Raw genomic sequence first — 17,577 nt, 5'->3', positions numbered from 1 at the left:
TTGCTGGTAGGTGTGATCCTGCAGGCATAGCATCCCATCTCGAATATTTTAAAATGTTCATGTTTTAGTGGTAATTTTGTGCACGACTTGCAACTATGAACGTTTGATTATCTTGGGGGGGGGGGGTAATAACAAAGTATAAAAGCAGCAGTGTTGGCAACTTACAGAAAAAAATCTGGATGAAATTTGCAGGGAAGCATGACAAAAGACCACTCTTTGAGGACATGTAATGTCCTTACCCCAATTTTAAAAAAAAATTGGAAAATGTGCAAAATTTTAGAAAACTAATTTTTGGGTAATTTTAAAATTGGATGTTTCTTGCTGGACTCCACATTGTGAACAAGTTCTTGTCTTTTCATTATTACATATGAAAGTAAAATATATCAACAAGAAATGGTGGTTGAAAAGTAATAGCTCCATTTATAAGTTCTTCTATTCCATAATGTTAGTAGGGAAAATGACATTTTGAACTGCATTTGTTAATAATAGTAACAATGGATATATCGTTTTGTAATTCGAGTATGTCATACCTTCTTCATGTGTATACTAAAGATCAAAACATACAGAACTGAAATATCGTATGTAGTTTTGAAGAAATAACCCATTAATTGCCAACCATTCAGCAATGATGGGAAGATGTGTATCCCAGTCGTCCGCTAAAGGTTAAAGAGGAAAGTTACTAATTGTTTCTTATTCTTTGCAGCAGCAGCACTGGTACCAGTCCAAACGAAAGTCAGCTGTCGACCAGCTTTGGTAGCATGCCCCAGTCTTTACCTACATTCCAGCATCCATCACATTCACTGCTCAAGGAAAATGGTTTCACTCAACAAGGATACCACAAGTACCATTCGAGGTGTTTGAAAGGTAAGGAGCAACAGTACAGTTCAAAATATTCACATTTCTCTCTCTCTGCCAACCTCCATTCTTTGATTTGGTTCATTTTACTTCAGTTTTCTGCTACTTTTGGCTAATCGCAAGGATGAGTGATGATATGATGAAATTGATAAAGGGGCACTCACAAACACCCATGCCAAAATTCGAACCCAGGACCCCTGGCATCGTGGCATGCTGAGCTAACCACTCTGCCACGGTAGCTGGCACCAGCATCCATGGTGGAATAACCAGCATCATATACTGCGAACTCTGCTCAAGACGTTGATGTATCATTGTGTTCATCTTCATCTTCATTGTTGCAATTGCCGACCTCTGTTGTGTATTAGTAGAGGCACATATTTTTGGTAAATAAAAAGCAAAATTTCGGTACAAAAACTGAGTCAATTTCAGGTTCAAAAGCGGTAAATAAAATGAAATATCGGTGTTATAGCGGTGAAAAATTGGATGAAAAGTGGTATATAAAAAGACATTTTGGTTTTAAAATTGTGAATATAATCCTAAATTTAATTTAAAATTCACTTAATAGCACATTTATGTAGTTATAAGAGTATTAAGTTTATTTCTGTGTAAAGGAGTCCATTTTTGCTTCTTCAATATTAACAGCAGAATTAATCAATTTTCCGGGAATTGCATAACTCACAGGATACTTCAGACTTCAGAAAGTGTCGCGTCGGTATATAAATGGTAAATTTCGTGTTTAAGAGTTAATTTCGCTTTTTGAAGGTCATTTCGCATTATTTCGTGACAAAACATGGTCACAAAATGCATCTCACACCTTTCAAAAACATGAAAAATTAACACTACAATGTGTTTTTTCAAATTTAGTTTTTTCGTGAAAAACGAAATATGCATGCCCCTATGTATTAGTTATCACAGCATGCTACGCCAGGGTTGTCTGGTTCGAATCCCAGCCTGGACATGGGTGTTCTCTTCGACGTTAATGAAGTAAACGAGTTGACTATAGAAAGGTGATGTAACCAAAAACTGGAACTGAAGAGTTAGAAAATATTACTCTTGCCTCACAAATTGTCGTCACTGAATGTTCCATGGCCTGACATAGCTATGGGTGGTTCTTCGTAAATGTTCTTCATCGGTTTCATATAATCATTGTTCATCTTCATTGTCACAATTCTGGAGAGGAAAAACATTGTTCAAAGCTATCTAGTGTCCCATAGACTAGGAAGACAATCAGCAGGAAGTGAATAGCAGGCCAGGCTTGTCATCTTGTCAGTTTTCGGGGGAAGTGAGAAAGGGTGAACAAGTCGCATGCTTTACTTGTTCTCAAAACCTAGGGCAACAGCAGGCAACATAATGCTGCAGACTAACATGCATGCTCTCAACTCAATAGTGACAGAAAAGCAACATAAAGTAAGGCAAACTCAAGTATGAGGTGGTGCATTATGGGATTCAAATTACCAAGATGCTAGTATTGAAATTTATTAGTGCACAAGATGACTTCCAAAGTCAGCGGCACAAGTCATTACAGTTTTTTCTTCCAAGAGAATAGGTCAAAGTTTCAATTGTGTATTATCCAAAACATCCTTCCCAAGTTTTAACTTGAAAAACTTGTGTTAAGGCTCCTGTTTTATAACTACAGTTTTTCAAGAACAATAACAGTCTTGTTTTGTTTTGTTTTTTGTGGTCATGTAGATTTTACTTCAGATTTTTTAACCAGAATTTGGAACTCTAAGATAATCAAACCACAAATATGCTGCCATTTTCCATACAAATAATGTCCTCCTATGCATTATTTGCAATTTAGCAACTTCCTGTAGATAATTTTGACATTTAGATGACTTGCAAAGTACACACATATGTGCACATTTGTGCATATATGTTATTAATAGCAGATCAATTTCTGAGAACATGGTATTTCTTATATCAACAGTAAACACATGTCCATCGTTGCAGTAGGTATACATTGTTGCTGGCAGCTTCTTAGCTGTTTTTATTCGCATGACCCATCATTTTATTTTAACGAGTTAAAGATAGTACTTTGGTAGTAAGCATTTGTAACAAGTTTTTCGTTGTATGGAAAGTATATGTATGGAATGTATTTTTTTGCAGAACGAAAACGCCTTGGAGTTGGTCAGTCTCAAGAGATGAATACACTGTTCCGTTTCTGGTCATTTTTCCTACGAGAGAATTTCAACAAAAAGATGTACCAGGAGTTCAAAACTTTAGCTGTAGAGGATGCAAAAGCAGGCTACAGGTAAAGACCCCTTTTAGAGATATCTAAACATTGTGAATGAGAGTGATACAAAGTTTGTTTTACTATTTATCTCAATTGTCTCTGGTTATCTCACTGTTTGTATACGAGGGTTACAGCAAAAGACATGGCAACTGTATTTTTCTCAAAGTTAAACGATGGTACCACAATAAGATCATATGTCCCTGAGAAGATGACACCCGTAGTATGAGATGGCAGTGTAATGAATGGTTATTGTAGAGGGGAGTGGTAATTTATTGTTAAGTCAACCATCGTCCCACGCCGTGAACAGCGTTCAGGTATCAAAATAGCCATCATTCTGTAAAGTAATGCCAGAAAATGCCACAGGAAGCTGGTGGAAACTGTGGGAGAGCAATGCCATACCGTAATATGTGCCTCTTTTAATGTTCCTGTGCTTTCAGACTTGTAAACACCTGTGGGCACGATGCTGTCTTTAAGGATGTTTTCTCACTTCCCTATCCCACACCTGGTACACTAGATCTGCACTGTTCATACATTCCACAATACCATACACTGCCCCCCTTCCATTTGTATGTTTTGCGTTTTCATGCTGGTCTCATATTCTTGCGGGGAAAAAAAAATGTTGCCATGACTTTTGCTGTAACCCTCGTACATGTAGAATTTTTCAAACATTCTAAAATCATTTTTTTATATAGAATAATGCATAATAAAACACACACATTTTTTAATATGCATACCTGAATCCAGGTTTGATGTATGGTTAGAAAAGGGGGGTGAAGAATGTGAAGAACGATCCACAAATGATACAGGAATGAGACAGTATAACCTTTGCCTTTTCCTATCTGTCAACATTGGTTTATTACTACAACTAATTTTACTAATGCAATATTTCTATAAATAACCTCTAATTACAGTGTCCAGCCTTGGTGCATATTAGGGATGGGACAGATTAATCGGTACTCTGTTGCTATCGGGGCCGATGTAGGCATATTGGTAAAATTACAGATTATTTTGCTATCCAATATATCTATAAATATCTTATAATTTAGTGCAAAATTCTGTCAGTTTTGTTATAAATTTTATGAATAATCTCCATGCTCTACTTTTTTAAAAAAGTAAATGTCTAAATATGCAACTTCTTTTGCACTGCAGTCACCTGTAAACAAATGTTTATTAATGAGGTCAATGAACAATTCAGGTTCTTCAAGAACCATTTGGAATTTTATATTGGATCGGTAGAATATCAGTATCAGTAAATTTTATATCAGTACTTTATAGGTATCGCCAAAATTCCATATCGGTCCATCTCTGGTGCATATTGCTCTGTTATTAATTGATTGATCCAGGGTTTTTTTATACCCTTTTCTGGCAGAAAAGTCCATCAAAGTAAGAATGCTATATTCTCTTTTTATCTACACATATATATCTTGTTTTTTCCCAAACTTTAAAAAGAAAGCTAGTTTGTTTTGTAATGCCTCTTTAATTTGGAAAATAACCATAAAAAAATGTTATGTACCCAAGATACTAATGTATGCTTCTTGATCACAAAGTAGATAACATATTGCATTGAACTTCTATGTAAGAGTATTTACACATTTTTAAATAAATGTGAAATGCACACTGTAACCGTAATTTTTATTTTCATTTTCAGATATGGTATAGAATGCTTGTTCAGGTTTTATAGTTATGGGTTGGAGACCAAGTTCCGTCCGGAAGTATACAATGATTTTCAAGAAGAAACGATACGCGATTATGAAAGTGGTAAGCATTTTGGTTTCCTTTCCAAAATAACTTGTTGTACAGTGGGATCCATGAGTATTACCTTGCAAATTGTGCATGACTATTTTCATTATTTTTATCTTGCATCCTGTGTGTTTTTAAGCGATGGATTTTTATGTATGCTGGTGCAGAAGTTGCCAACAGCTTGTTTTGAGTTTTCTTTTAATTCTTGAAGCGGTTATTTGGTCAAATAAAGTGTACGAACATGGTGATGGACAATTTGTACCGTAATACTCATGGATCCCATTGTACCATAAACCCCATTCCATCACATCCAATGCAGTACTAAAATGTGTAAAAAGGTTTTACATCGAAAAGTGATGCTAGTCAACATGTTAGAAGGAGTAGTGAAAGCAATGGAAGAAGAGTACAAGAATTCATGTGGAAACAATGCAGAAAACTAATGGGAAATGAAGTTCATTAATAACTTTTTTTCACAAAGAACAAAATAAAGGTAAACAAGATTTACCTCGCAATAATTTTGTTCTTATTGGGATTATTTTAAAACTAAATGTTTTTTACCTTAAATGTTTTTAGTACTTTATGAGAACATATTTGGATCTTCATAAAATTATTACAGTCAACTCTTGATTCTACGACCCCGGATATAACGACCCTCTCAAAGTAACGACCCTTTTCCCAGGAACTGTGAAAAAATTGGAAAAACTGAAGGAAATTGGCCAAAAAATACATTTTTTGCACTAGTTTTATTCGCACTCATTCCCTTTATGAGCACTCTACCACTCGCAAGTGGGTCTGATCTAAAAAATAGACACCACCACACCAAGCTTCAGTGATAGCAATATGAACCGTCATATGTGTGGTGTCTAGCTTAATTAGCTTACCTTTTTATTATATTTTGAAAAACTAAATACTATGCTGACCAAGGCAATAATTTATTGTATTAAAAACATAAACTAAACGTAACGTTTCAACCTTCTAGCAAGGTCTTCTTCAGACTCTGCTAGAAGGTTGAAACGTTACGTTCAGTTTATGTTTTTAATAAAATAAATTACTGCCTTGGTCAGCATATTTAGTTTTTCATATCATGGAAACAAGGCTTAATTATATTATATTTTGGTGTATGGTGCACTATGGGGTTTGATACCATCGGGGAAAGTTTAATTCTTTCAGTTATAGGGTAATAAGATGATGATAGGTTTCATGTATGTTTTACTGGGAGAGTGAGAAAGATTATTAAGAGGGAAAGTTTTTGTGATACTATTTCTAATTATAGTTTAATTTAATATAATTCATCTTATGTAATAATGCACCTCTCTTTTTAGTTGCCCTCTACCCTCCCCTAAGCATGCCAATCTTATCCCATCCCCAACGGCTAGAGCTGCTGACAACTGGATGGGGGGGGGGGGAGCAGCCCGAAATGACTTTGCTGGGCTTTCAGTCTTTGTCTATGTGTATCGATAATCCACCACCTTGAGAAATTAGAGATAAGATCACAGTAATGTTCCAAAATACAGATGCGTGGTGCCTGGAAGTCTGGCCCATCTGTCCAGCTCTGACCTAGAGTTCAGCAGGTTCCAGTAAGTGAGCAACTCTTGGCCTTGTAGCCGACAACTTCCGGTAACCACTTTCATTCAAAACGTGTTCGTTGTTCCCTGTAACACTTCATAAAAAAGCGAAAACTGTTAGAGATGATCAAAGCCACATAGGCCAACTAAAGATCATCAACCCGCTTAATGATTTGTCACCCAAGCTTCTGCAAAAGTTTACTCCGATCTTACGTGCATCATAACTCCCGTTCCCCACTTCATACGTTTTCCTAACTGTGCCGATGTCGTAATATTTGCCAAAAAAGTGTTCCGTTGGCTGAGTGACTTTTCCTCTCAGCAAACGTGTAGGGGGGGGGGGAGGGGGATGGGCGATGCAGATTGTTTCAGTCACGATTTTGTTGCTTATGTGTGTGTACACGGGGTGATTACAGGCGAGGGTGGAAGTGAATCCTTCTTCTTTTCCTTTGACGTCTAAAATGTTGCAACCAGTTCTGGATACATTCTTGAAAACTAACAAAAACCATAGGACAACTTAAAAAAAAAAAAGTGACCCCCCCTTCCCAGCTTATTCTCCGCCACTGGTGTGCACGGCAATGTGATAATTGCAGAATTCAGAATTATATATATATATATAATTTATTTTGTGATGGACTTTTCCCAGCGTCCACCCCAAGGTTTATTATTTTTTTTTTTATTTTCGAAAGTTAGCGTGGGTCGTGGGAACTCTCATGGACGTCACCCCTATTTTTGACCACCTCCTTCGCACAGCATGGTGCTGTCACAGTATGTGAATTTACCACCATGCGACTTTCACGGCCGAGGGACAGAATGCAGCAGCCAGTCTAGAAAGCTGAAAAAATGTAACAATAGAGCTAGGTCTCCCCAACAAAATGCGCGTCTGGACGTCAGTGTTGCCAGGCATATCAAAATTTCATCCGAGAGCAGTGCGGATCTGTTGACGCTCGGGCGTGTGAACGTGCAAGTGTTAAAACAGCGCCAAGTACGAACTGTGTGCAGTGCTGATTTGTTGATGCTCGGATGCGTGAACGGGAAAGTGTTGAAGCATCGTCAAGTACGGCGAGTCAAACGTTAAGATGCCTGCAGAACAGCTTATACAGTAATCAAGCGCTCTGAAATGGGCTGAACCGGAGACGACCAAGGAACCCACCAGTGGTTGTAGCTGGTATACAGAAGGACCGCTATCATTTCATCTATTACCCCCCCCCCCCCTTTCCATATCTCTTCAAACGTGACATCAGGACCATATTAGAAGACTGGGCCCCAACGATGAACTCAGTGCGCGCTTATATATATTTTTCTTTCTAATGTGCATCGGCAGACAAGGTAATGTGCAAACTGTAGTGTAGTACGCGTACTGCATGCATTATGTAATTGGCCAAATAATTTCAACTCTTCATTGCTAATTTAGTTTGTGACAGTGTGTGTAAATTTTATCAATATGTTTATAGGTCTTGATTCTTGGATCAGTTTTGGTCACCTTGTATAGTTAGCCAAACTAATAGAAATTAAAATTATGGAAATAATAATGATTGTGTTTGCATCTCGATTTACCTCCTAATGTTAAGTTTCAGCTACATATGTTGTGTTACAAGGAGCCAGTTGAGGTTGTATGTGTAGCTAGCCGTGGATTTAATTTTTTTGATTTGTTTTGTTTTGTGGCCCAACTGGTTCCCGGAGGCACTGTTGCCTTCATGATGTGGTGGCTCCCTATTTCTACCGGTAGGCAGTCATTACAGCGTGGCGGTTTGTGATTCGCACAGACCACAAAGCACTGAAATTTCTCTTTACGTGCCGCCTCACGAATCCGAAGATAGCCAGGTGGTTACTGCTACTTCAGTCATTTGACTTTACTATTGAATACATAAAGGGCAACACTAATCTCGCAGATCATCTATCTCGGTATCCTAGTAATGGGAAGATAGAGGAAAGCGGTGGCACAAAGGAACCGTGTGAGGTCATAGCGGCCATACATTTCAGACCTCCAGAGGATCTGAAAAGGAGGATGCAGGACCTTCCGAAGCTGCAACGAGAAGACGATGTGCTAGGGCCAATAGTTCGATCCCTAGAGGGACACCAAGAAGAGGAGAGAGAAGAAAATTCTCGTTATGTGATAAAAGATGACATCTTGTGCAAAAAGAAAAACGGAGTGTTCAAGATTTGCATTCCGAAGTGCCTAGCGGATGGCATAATGGATTTTTATCACAAGAGAGGCCACTACGGACAACAGAAAACTCACGTTGCAATCTCCGAATTCTTCACGTGGAAGAAGATGAGAGCAAGCGTCAAGAAGCACATGAATGCATGTGATCTCTGCCTGCGGACGAAATATTCTAACCAGGAAATGAAAGGACCGATACACCCAGTGGTGGCAAATAACGTTGGCGAAATTATATCAGCTGATCTCTACGGTCCACTACCGAAGGCGAGATACGGTCTCCAGTACTGCCTGGTACTTCTGTGCGTCTTCTCCAAGTTTGTGATGGTTTATCCGTTGAAGAAAGCCACAACAAACGCAGTCCTAAATAAGATTGTGAATGACTTTTTAGTACTTTGTCCGAATGCAAAGACGTTCCTCACAGACAAAGGGACTCAGTTTACGGGGAAGAGATGGAAGCAGGAATTGAATGAGAGGGGAATCGAAGTGCGATTCATTAGTGCCAAGAACCCTAGAGCTAACCCTGTGGAGAGAACCATGAGGGAGATAGGGAGGCTTTTTCGCATTAGCTTAAAGGACAAACATTGTGAGTGGCCGCAACACATTCCGGACATCACAAAGTGCATGAATCTGGCCGTGCACAGTTCGACGGGATACGCTCCCTACGAGCTATTTCTCAACAGAAACCCGGAGGAGGAAATAAGGAGAATATTCAATATCCCTCGACTAAACGACGATTCCAGTCGCGAGGTAAAGCTAATGAGAGCCAGGGAAAATCTAGAAAAAGCTGCGGCTGCTAGAAAGAAACAGCACGACAAAGGACACTTGACAACATTCAACAAAGGAGACTATGTTCTAAAAAGGTCCGTTGCAACCTCAAATGTAGACAAAGGGATCTACAGAAAATTCGTGCATCTCTTTGAAGGCCCATTCGTGGTGGTGAAGGAAGTAGGGCCCAATGCATATCTCGTGTCCAACCCACGAAGCAACAAGGAGATTGGTGTTTACAACACCACCAACCTACGCCGGTACACTGCAACACTGGAATAGCACAGTGAGGCTGATGATGGAATTTAAATGTAATTTAGTGATTTTAGTGTTTCTCTATTGTATTATTAGTATTAGTATTATTGTCATTATTATTATTATTATTATTATCATTAGTGTTTTTTTTAATTGTAATGTGCATCATGTTTAAAGTGTCAATTGGAAATAATAATGAAAAAAAAAAAAGGCATTCGCCAGCAATTAGTGAAAAGAAAAGGGAAGAGGATAAGAAGATTATAAATGTATATATTTTTTTCGGAATATTGGAAAAAGGAAGACATCAGGTTATGACTGTGCGGCTAACAAGAGGGGTCCTTTTGTAGAAAAGCTGTAGGAAGGAATCCTTGGCTGAAGGTCGCCGGCGAATGAATGAATGACCACAGGTCGTTTGCGACCCTTCCAGGAACAGTTTGAAAGGAAAGAAAGTGGAAAGACCTCTTCCGGATCCAGAAGGGAATCTTTATTTTCTTTTATGTACTTGTCTATTCTTTGTATTTGTGAATATTTAAACCTTTTGTATTTCTATTTTTATGGTTACATGTATAAATTTAATTTTGTTTCTGTATATTGTCTATTCATAAGGATTATATTTTGTAAGTTCTCCCCAGTAAATTTTTGTATATTTTTTTCGGCGTACTGTGAGGGGGTGAACAGGCACATGCCCCAAATAATTTACTGTATAGAATATTCAGATTTTCATCGTGATTAATCCGAAAGGGGGGTTCTGTGATAGACTTTTCCCAGCGTCCACCCCAAGGTTTATTATTTTTTTTTTTTTTCGAAAGTTAGCGTGGGTCGTGGGAACTCTCATGGACGTCACCCCTATTTTTGACCACCTCCTTCGCACAGCATGGTGCTGTCACAGTATGTGAATTTACCACCATGCGACTTTCACGGCCGAGGGACAGAATGCAGCAGCCAGTCTAGAAAGCTGAAAAAATGTAACAATAGAGCTAGGTCTCCCCAACAAAATGCGCGTCTGGACGTCAGTGTTGCCAGGCATATCAAAATTTCACCGGCATAAGTATGTAAAGGTATCACTTTGTCTTTTCCTCTTTCAACTTTCTAAATCTAGTGATTTTCTTCCATGCTAGATGGCTCCACACCCTCCATTCTAGGGGGGGTCTCTTCCGATTCGAGTCGCACCATATTTTCAGACATTCTCACGTCAAGCCTTTTCTCTGTCCATCTGTGAGATCATATATTTGTCTCTCGAATATTTACAAGCCTGTCACCATTTCGAAAACATCCCTTGCGTAAATTTCAGAATTAAGCTCAATGGAGAACTATTTACCTTCATAAATTTCGAACCTAGGCATGTTTCTGTCGACTTTAGTAAAAGGGTGAGTTATATATAACGTTGTAAACTTGCGATGTCACACACCCTCCATTCCATGTTCATTGTCAATAGTGCGTCAGTAGTGCATAATGGAGAAGAAAGTGCAAGCTCCTGATTGGTCAGAGGAGCACAATAGTGCAAAATAGTGTTTCCAGGAGTGTGGAGAGTCCTGGGACAGACAGTCTAAGTTTTAACGGTGAAGAAGTAAGGAGGCAAAGTGGTCGCTCTCGAAAAGTTCTTTGATTCTTTGCCTTGTACGCATACGAGAGCAGTGCGGATCTGTTGACGCTCGGGCGTGTGAACGTGCAAGTGTTAAAACAGCGCCAAGTACGAACTGTGTGCAGTGCTGATTTGTTGACGCTCGGATGCGTGAACGGGAAAGTGTTGAAGCATCGTCAAGTACGGCGAGTCAAACGTTAAGATGCCTGCAGAACAGCTTATACAGTAATCAAGCGCTCTGAAATGGGCTGAACCGGAGACGACCAAGGAACCCACCAGTGGTTGTAGCTGGTATACAGAAGGACCGCTATCATTTCATCTATTACCCCCCCCCCCCTTCCATATCTCTTCAAACGTGACATCAGGACCATATTAGAAGACTGGGCCCCAACGATGAACTCAGTGCGCGCTTATATATATTTTTCTTTCTAATGTGCATCGGCAGACAAGGTAATGTGCAAACTGTAGTGTAGTACGCGTACTGCATGCATTATGTAATTGGCCAAATAATTTCAACTCTTCATTGCTAATTTAGTTTGTGACAGTGTGTGTAAATTTTATCAATATGTTTATAGGTCTTGATTCTTGGATCAGTTTTGGTCACCTTGCATAGTTAGCCAAACTAATAGAAATTAAAATTATGGAAATAATAATGATTGTGTTTGCATCTCGATTTACCTCCTAATGTTAAGTTTCAGTTACATATGTTGTGTTACAAGGAGCCAGTTGAGGTTGTATGTGTAGCTAGCCGTGGATTTAATTTTTTTGATTTGTTTTGTTTTGTGGCCCAACTGGTTCCCGGAAGCACTGTTGCCTTCATGATGTGGTGGCTCCCTATTTCTACCGGTAGGCAGTCATTACAATATAAAAATCAAATAAGGTAAAAGGAAACACTCACCGGACAGTAGGAAAATTCAAAATTTTCGCTAATTTATAGCATCATGGGTGTGAGAAGAAACAGAAGACGGAACCGGTCATCTGTTTCTTCTCACACCGATGATGCTATAAATTAGCGAAAATTTTGAATTTTCCTACTGTCCGGTGAGTGTTTCCTTTTACCTTATTTGATTTTTACTTAGCCCTTTTGGCCCTCCTTGCTTTTATCCATTATATATATATATATTCGGTTCCGGTTCCGGTTCCGTCTTCTGTTTCTTCTCACACCGATGATGCTATAAACTAGCGAAAATTTTGAATTTTCCTACTGTCCGGTGAGTGTTTCCTTTTACCTTATTTGATTTTTATATATATATATATATATATATATATATATATAATGCTATTTACTGCATAGGAAATATTTCCCTTATTATTGTCTGTTGCATAGTAAAACGTAAAGCAAGGGTCATTTCCTTCTTCTTCACACTGCTGATAAAAGTTCCATCTTCGACAGTTGCATTATCTTAAAATGCTGAGGATTTTCTCTTCGACCACCTGTTGCTCGAACTTGCAGCCGGTCTCTTGCCCTACTTTTTAAACAAGTAAATGTCTAAATGTGCAATTTCTTTTGCACTGTAGTCACCTCGATATGCACATTTATTAAGGAGGTCAGTGAATCAATCAGGCTCTTCAAGAGCTACTTGGAATGTTTTATCGGATCGGTTATCGGTATTGGCCAAAATTTCATATGGCCTCATCCCTCGTTTATATGTAAACAGAACATTCCTTCTTGAATATCCTCGATGCTTCCTTGCTTCATATATCTTTTTCAAGACCTATAAATGCCTCCCCGATGGTGCAGTGGTAGCGTTGTTGCCTTGTAATCAAGGTGTCCCAGGTTCGATACCCAGTGGAGGCACATAGTGGTTCGGATCCCACTTTAAACTGTAGGTCCAGTCCCGATTAGCCTTATTGTGCATAAAGTGGACTTAAAACACTAAATCAATCAATCAAGACCTATAATATGAACACTGTAGTAACACAAACACTTATGAAAATATCAGTTTAGTGTTCAATAAAGGAATCTGCAAAAGCTGTCTGGGAATGTGGAGGACAGCTAAAAATCCAGGCTTTACTTTTAAAATGCTAATTTATCTTAATTAAATTATTTGGTATTATACTCTCCACCCATCTATTTGTACAATATGAATGTGTTGTAATATGTTAGTAGTAGTATTGGGCGATATGTCGCAGTATTGAAAAAATATCATCCAGGCGATATCAACTAGATTATATATTGTCACGATATTTGGCGATATATATCATGTTTTCGATATATTGTGACAACATTTTAGCAGTATTTATCGTGTCACAATATTTGATTATATACAGTGCATTTGTTGTGATTCTGGGCTGAGATAGTGTGCACCTGCAGACTGTGCAGCATGATGTGGATGCCTGCATTTTCGACCCGTGATGTCCTGCTTATTTGCAGTCACATATCTTTAGCATGCAGACAATTATATTTATATTGCATAATGAGTTCTAACCTGTGTTATAAGAGTTGTTCAAAGTGGTGGCCAACTGCATTCACACATTCCAGACATCTTTTGATGACATTTTTGTTGACGTATTTGTTCTGTTTGCAAAATCAAATCTCCGATATCCATCCATCCCTGGTTAGTAGCAGCTTGTGACAATTCCACATACAATATAATTGACATAGTTGCATCACAAGATATGTACATGCAATTTTTTCAGATGTGTGCTTTACAAGTACTGTAATTCAATCAAAATTAAGACTGGAATAATTTTTTGCAGGTCAATTGTATGGCTTGGAAAAATTTTGGGCTTTCTTGAAATACTACAAACATAGTGGGAAGTGTTTTGTGGATCCAAAACTTGAAGGCTACCTTCGTAACTTCAAGAGCATAGAGGACTTCCGTGTTGTTGCTGTAAGTACCAAAAATATTGCTGAGTGTATATTGCCTTTAAAACTTTTGTTACAGTGTGTGCATTTGGTTGTAACTTCTGTATGCTCAGGATATGTTTTGTAATTGTTTCTGTATTTCGATGCACAGTCATAAAAAGTTCTATCAAACAGAAAACAATTTACATTCTCTAAAGAGGTTCCTCACTAGGGATGGCCAAATCTGGATAATTATTTTTCTGGATATCGGATAATTTTCTACCTGGTTTTCAAATATCTGGATTATCTGGATCAGATTGTCTGAAATATCCAGATTATCCAAAATGTTCAGAATATCCAAATGGGTGCATTATCAAGTTCAAATTTGAAAGAGTCGTTACAACACACGTGCACAAGAGATGTGGTGACAGCCCCGTCGTTCATTCACAATTGAATTTCATAACGAGTGATGGGGAGTCTGGAAAGGGTTAATTGGATACATTTGTATCTGATATCTTTAGATGCAGTATACAACATATGTTTGTAAGTAAAATAGAAATACTTAAAAATAATGGGGTTTCTTGTAAGTGGAACCATTTATTTCATATTTTCATTCAAGAAGTGTGCTCCAAGCTGAGTTACAGACAGTTAAAATACTAAAAAGAAATGCTCGGGAAACTTATTTGAGAATACCTGGAAATAGGGAGTTTTATTTTGACAAAATGAGTGGACACCCTGACATCCCAAAACCTGAACAAATTTCTCCCTTTTCCTCTCTCTTCATGGTGGGAAATATTCAACATAAAAATGTGTTTATAGCTATTTTTGTTCATTTCATTTGAACAGTGTTGAATAAAGAGAATTTTCGTTGAATAGCAAGTGCTGTTTGATACTTAAAATTCCATTATCAACATGTTCACAGAGTGTTCTGAAAATTTATAGGACAATTGCCTGGAAAACCTGGAAAAGTGAGGATTTTTCCTTATTGCCAAAATGAGCGGGAACCCTGAAACGCCATAATTTTTTTACATAAGTATTCCCTTGTAATTAAACACTAACCTTAGCTTTAAAATATTTGATTAATTATGTGAGAGATTATTCCAAAATTAAATAAAATCATGCATTTTGCATCATTTCAAAGAATAATTAGACTGTGCAAGTGTCAAATGGTATTTTTGCTGACCTCACGAGATACCCAGACTCCAAAAAGTGATTAAATTGAACCAATACTTCCACTTCCCCATACCAATACAGTGATATCAGCTCAGCCCTAATACAGTCGGCGGCAAAAAAGGATCACCCCCTAGTAATAAAGTGTAAAAATTTTCTTTGAAGCAGTAATTATTTCTTCACTTGTGGATTTATTTCAACAATGTAATATTTACAACAGTTAGTGTGTTATTTTAAAGTACATACTACGAGGGCCGTACCGAAAGCAAGCAAAAGTGGTCATAACCTCTTAATTGATGTAGATCATTCAAATTGCACATGTAGTTGGAGTGACTCTTCCTCTATACAAACCAGCTACTCAGCATAGTCTTCATTTAAAGCGATGCATTTGCGCCATTGTTCAACCCAACTCTAGAATCCTCTTTGAAAAAAAGTCCGGTGTGCACTGTCCGACACCCACAGAAGACCAGAATGTGTACGGAGATGACACCATTGACAAGAGTAATGTGCACACGTGGATGAAGAAGTTTACAGAAGGGGAAACCAGCATTGAAGACAAACCGCGCATTGGGAGACCCATAAACTGCGACCACTGACACGAATCGTCAGCGAGTGGATGAGTTGATTGCACGTCATTCTCCTTGATTTCCTGGAATGCAGCCATACCATCAACAGCGAGCGGTACATTGAGACACTCCATAAGCTTAGAAAGCCATTAGAAGGAAGAGACCGCACAAGAGTCTGAAAGCGATCCACATTCAACATGACAATGCGCGATCACACACCTATTTGACAAGAAATCAGGTAATCGGCAAAATGGGTTGGTCCGTGGTTCCCCATCCACCGTACAGCCAGATCTGGCACCCTCAGACTTCTACTTGTTTGGTCCCACGAAGGACAGTCTTCGGGGACAACGATTTGATGACACAGAAGAGGTGAAAGTGGCTGTGAAGAAGTGGATGTCGGACAGTGCACACCGGACTTTTTTCAAAGAGGATTCTAGAGTTGGGTTCAATGATGGTGCAAATGCATAGCTTTAAATGGAGACTATGTTGAGTAGCTGGTTTGTATAGAGGAAGAGTCACTCCAACTACATGTGCAATTTGAACGATCTAAATCAGTTAATAAGGAGGTTATGACCACTTTCGCATTACTTTCGGTACGACCCACGTATGTAGATGAAGGAGGGAGTTCTTACACTTTCCTACATTTTTGCACATTATTATTATTACTATTGTGACCCATATTATGTTAATTCTTTGTTATATTTTTTATTGCAAATGTAGAGTATATTACATTTTTCAAGAAATAACTAAACAATAGCGGCAGGCAATAAAGGCCATAAAGCTTAACAATTTAATCAACTAACCACTTTCTTTGTTTATTTCTTCATTGTTAGAGTAAGTAAAATATCACTGATAAAATTACGTACAGTATGTACAATTGTGTCCTCCTCCGTAGTCGAGCGGGTTAAGGCATTCACTCGTCTTGAGATCGTTCGCTGCGGGACGGCGTAGGTTCGAATCCGGCTCTGGTCGGAATTTATTCGGCCTACGTATAGGGCCGGTGGCAACCCACCATCGTGAGGAAATTGGGAAGCTCCGAGTGAGTGAGCGTAATCCGGTCGAGAGGACCTACTATAACGGCTGGGGATACGTCGGGCTGACCCCCCAACTATTCCAATACTGGTTGAAGATCTCCATGCTTAGAGGTGACGAAGGAAAGCGTAGGAGGGAGACCGGCAGTCGATAGGTATGCCTAGGCCCTTCATGGGCTGTTGCGCAACGGATTATTATTATTATTATTATGTACAATTGTCAAAATAATTACAAAAAAAAAATAAAACATACGGATTGAAAGAAAATATTAGATTTTATCACTAGGAGATTTTTTTTTTTGCTGCGAAGTGTATTTACAGACATATTGGATCAGTAAATTTAAGGTTTCACATTTATGGCGAATAAACGATCAAGATTTCTGTACAAAATAGCGCACATTTTAGGGTCGAAAGTGGTGTATAAAATGGCATTTTGGTGTTAAAATGGTGAATGTAACCCTAAATTTGATATATAAACTCTAGTTATACAGAAAATAAACATTTCCCTTCTAGGTGCACATTTTATGTAGTATTAAGTTTATCAGTGTGTAAAAGGAGTTCATTTTTGCATCTGAAATATTAACATCAGAATTAATGAATTTTCTGCAATTTGCGTAACTCTCACGATAATTCAGACTTCAGAAAGTGGTGTGTCAGTAAATAAACCGTAAATTTAGTTGTATCTGAAGTTATCTGTTTTGTGATTATGCAGAGATAGGCACTCTGATAAGTTCATTTTTCCCACCAAATTTTCTTCGCAATCAATTTTGCCACCCATCTGGTGGCTTCGTCAGGCATGAACTGTCTTGCTGTGGACAGCGTGACCCACACCAGAAGGACAGAAAGTGAAAGGACCGCGCCAACGT

At 38.4% G+C, this 17,577-nt stretch overlaps 1 protein-coding gene across 1 annotated transcript in view; it reads left to right on the top strand.

Annotated features, from left to right (window-relative positions):
* Nucleotides 1–17,577, top strand: part of larp (La related protein) — a 167,800-nt gene that overhangs the window by 141,777 nt on the left and 8,446 nt on the right. The window contains exons 14-17 of the mRNA XM_083129634.1: nt 704–864; nt 2,962–3,106; nt 4,737–4,846; nt 13,857–13,990. Of these exons, the coding sequence (XP_082985760.1) occupies nt 704–864; nt 2,962–3,106; nt 4,737–4,846; nt 13,857–13,990 (550 nt within the window). The remainder of the gene's footprint in view (nt 1–703; nt 865–2,961; nt 3,107–4,736; nt 4,847–13,856; nt 13,991–17,577) is intronic.

Source organism: Lepisma saccharinum, chromosome 10 (assembly GCF_977018435.1).
Source record: "Lepisma saccharinum chromosome 10, izLepSacc3.1, whole genome shotgun sequence".
NCBI lineage: Eukaryota > Metazoa > Arthropoda > Insecta > Zygentoma > Lepismatidae > Lepisma > Lepisma saccharinum.
This window is presented reverse-complemented; position numbering and strand designations above follow the sequence as displayed.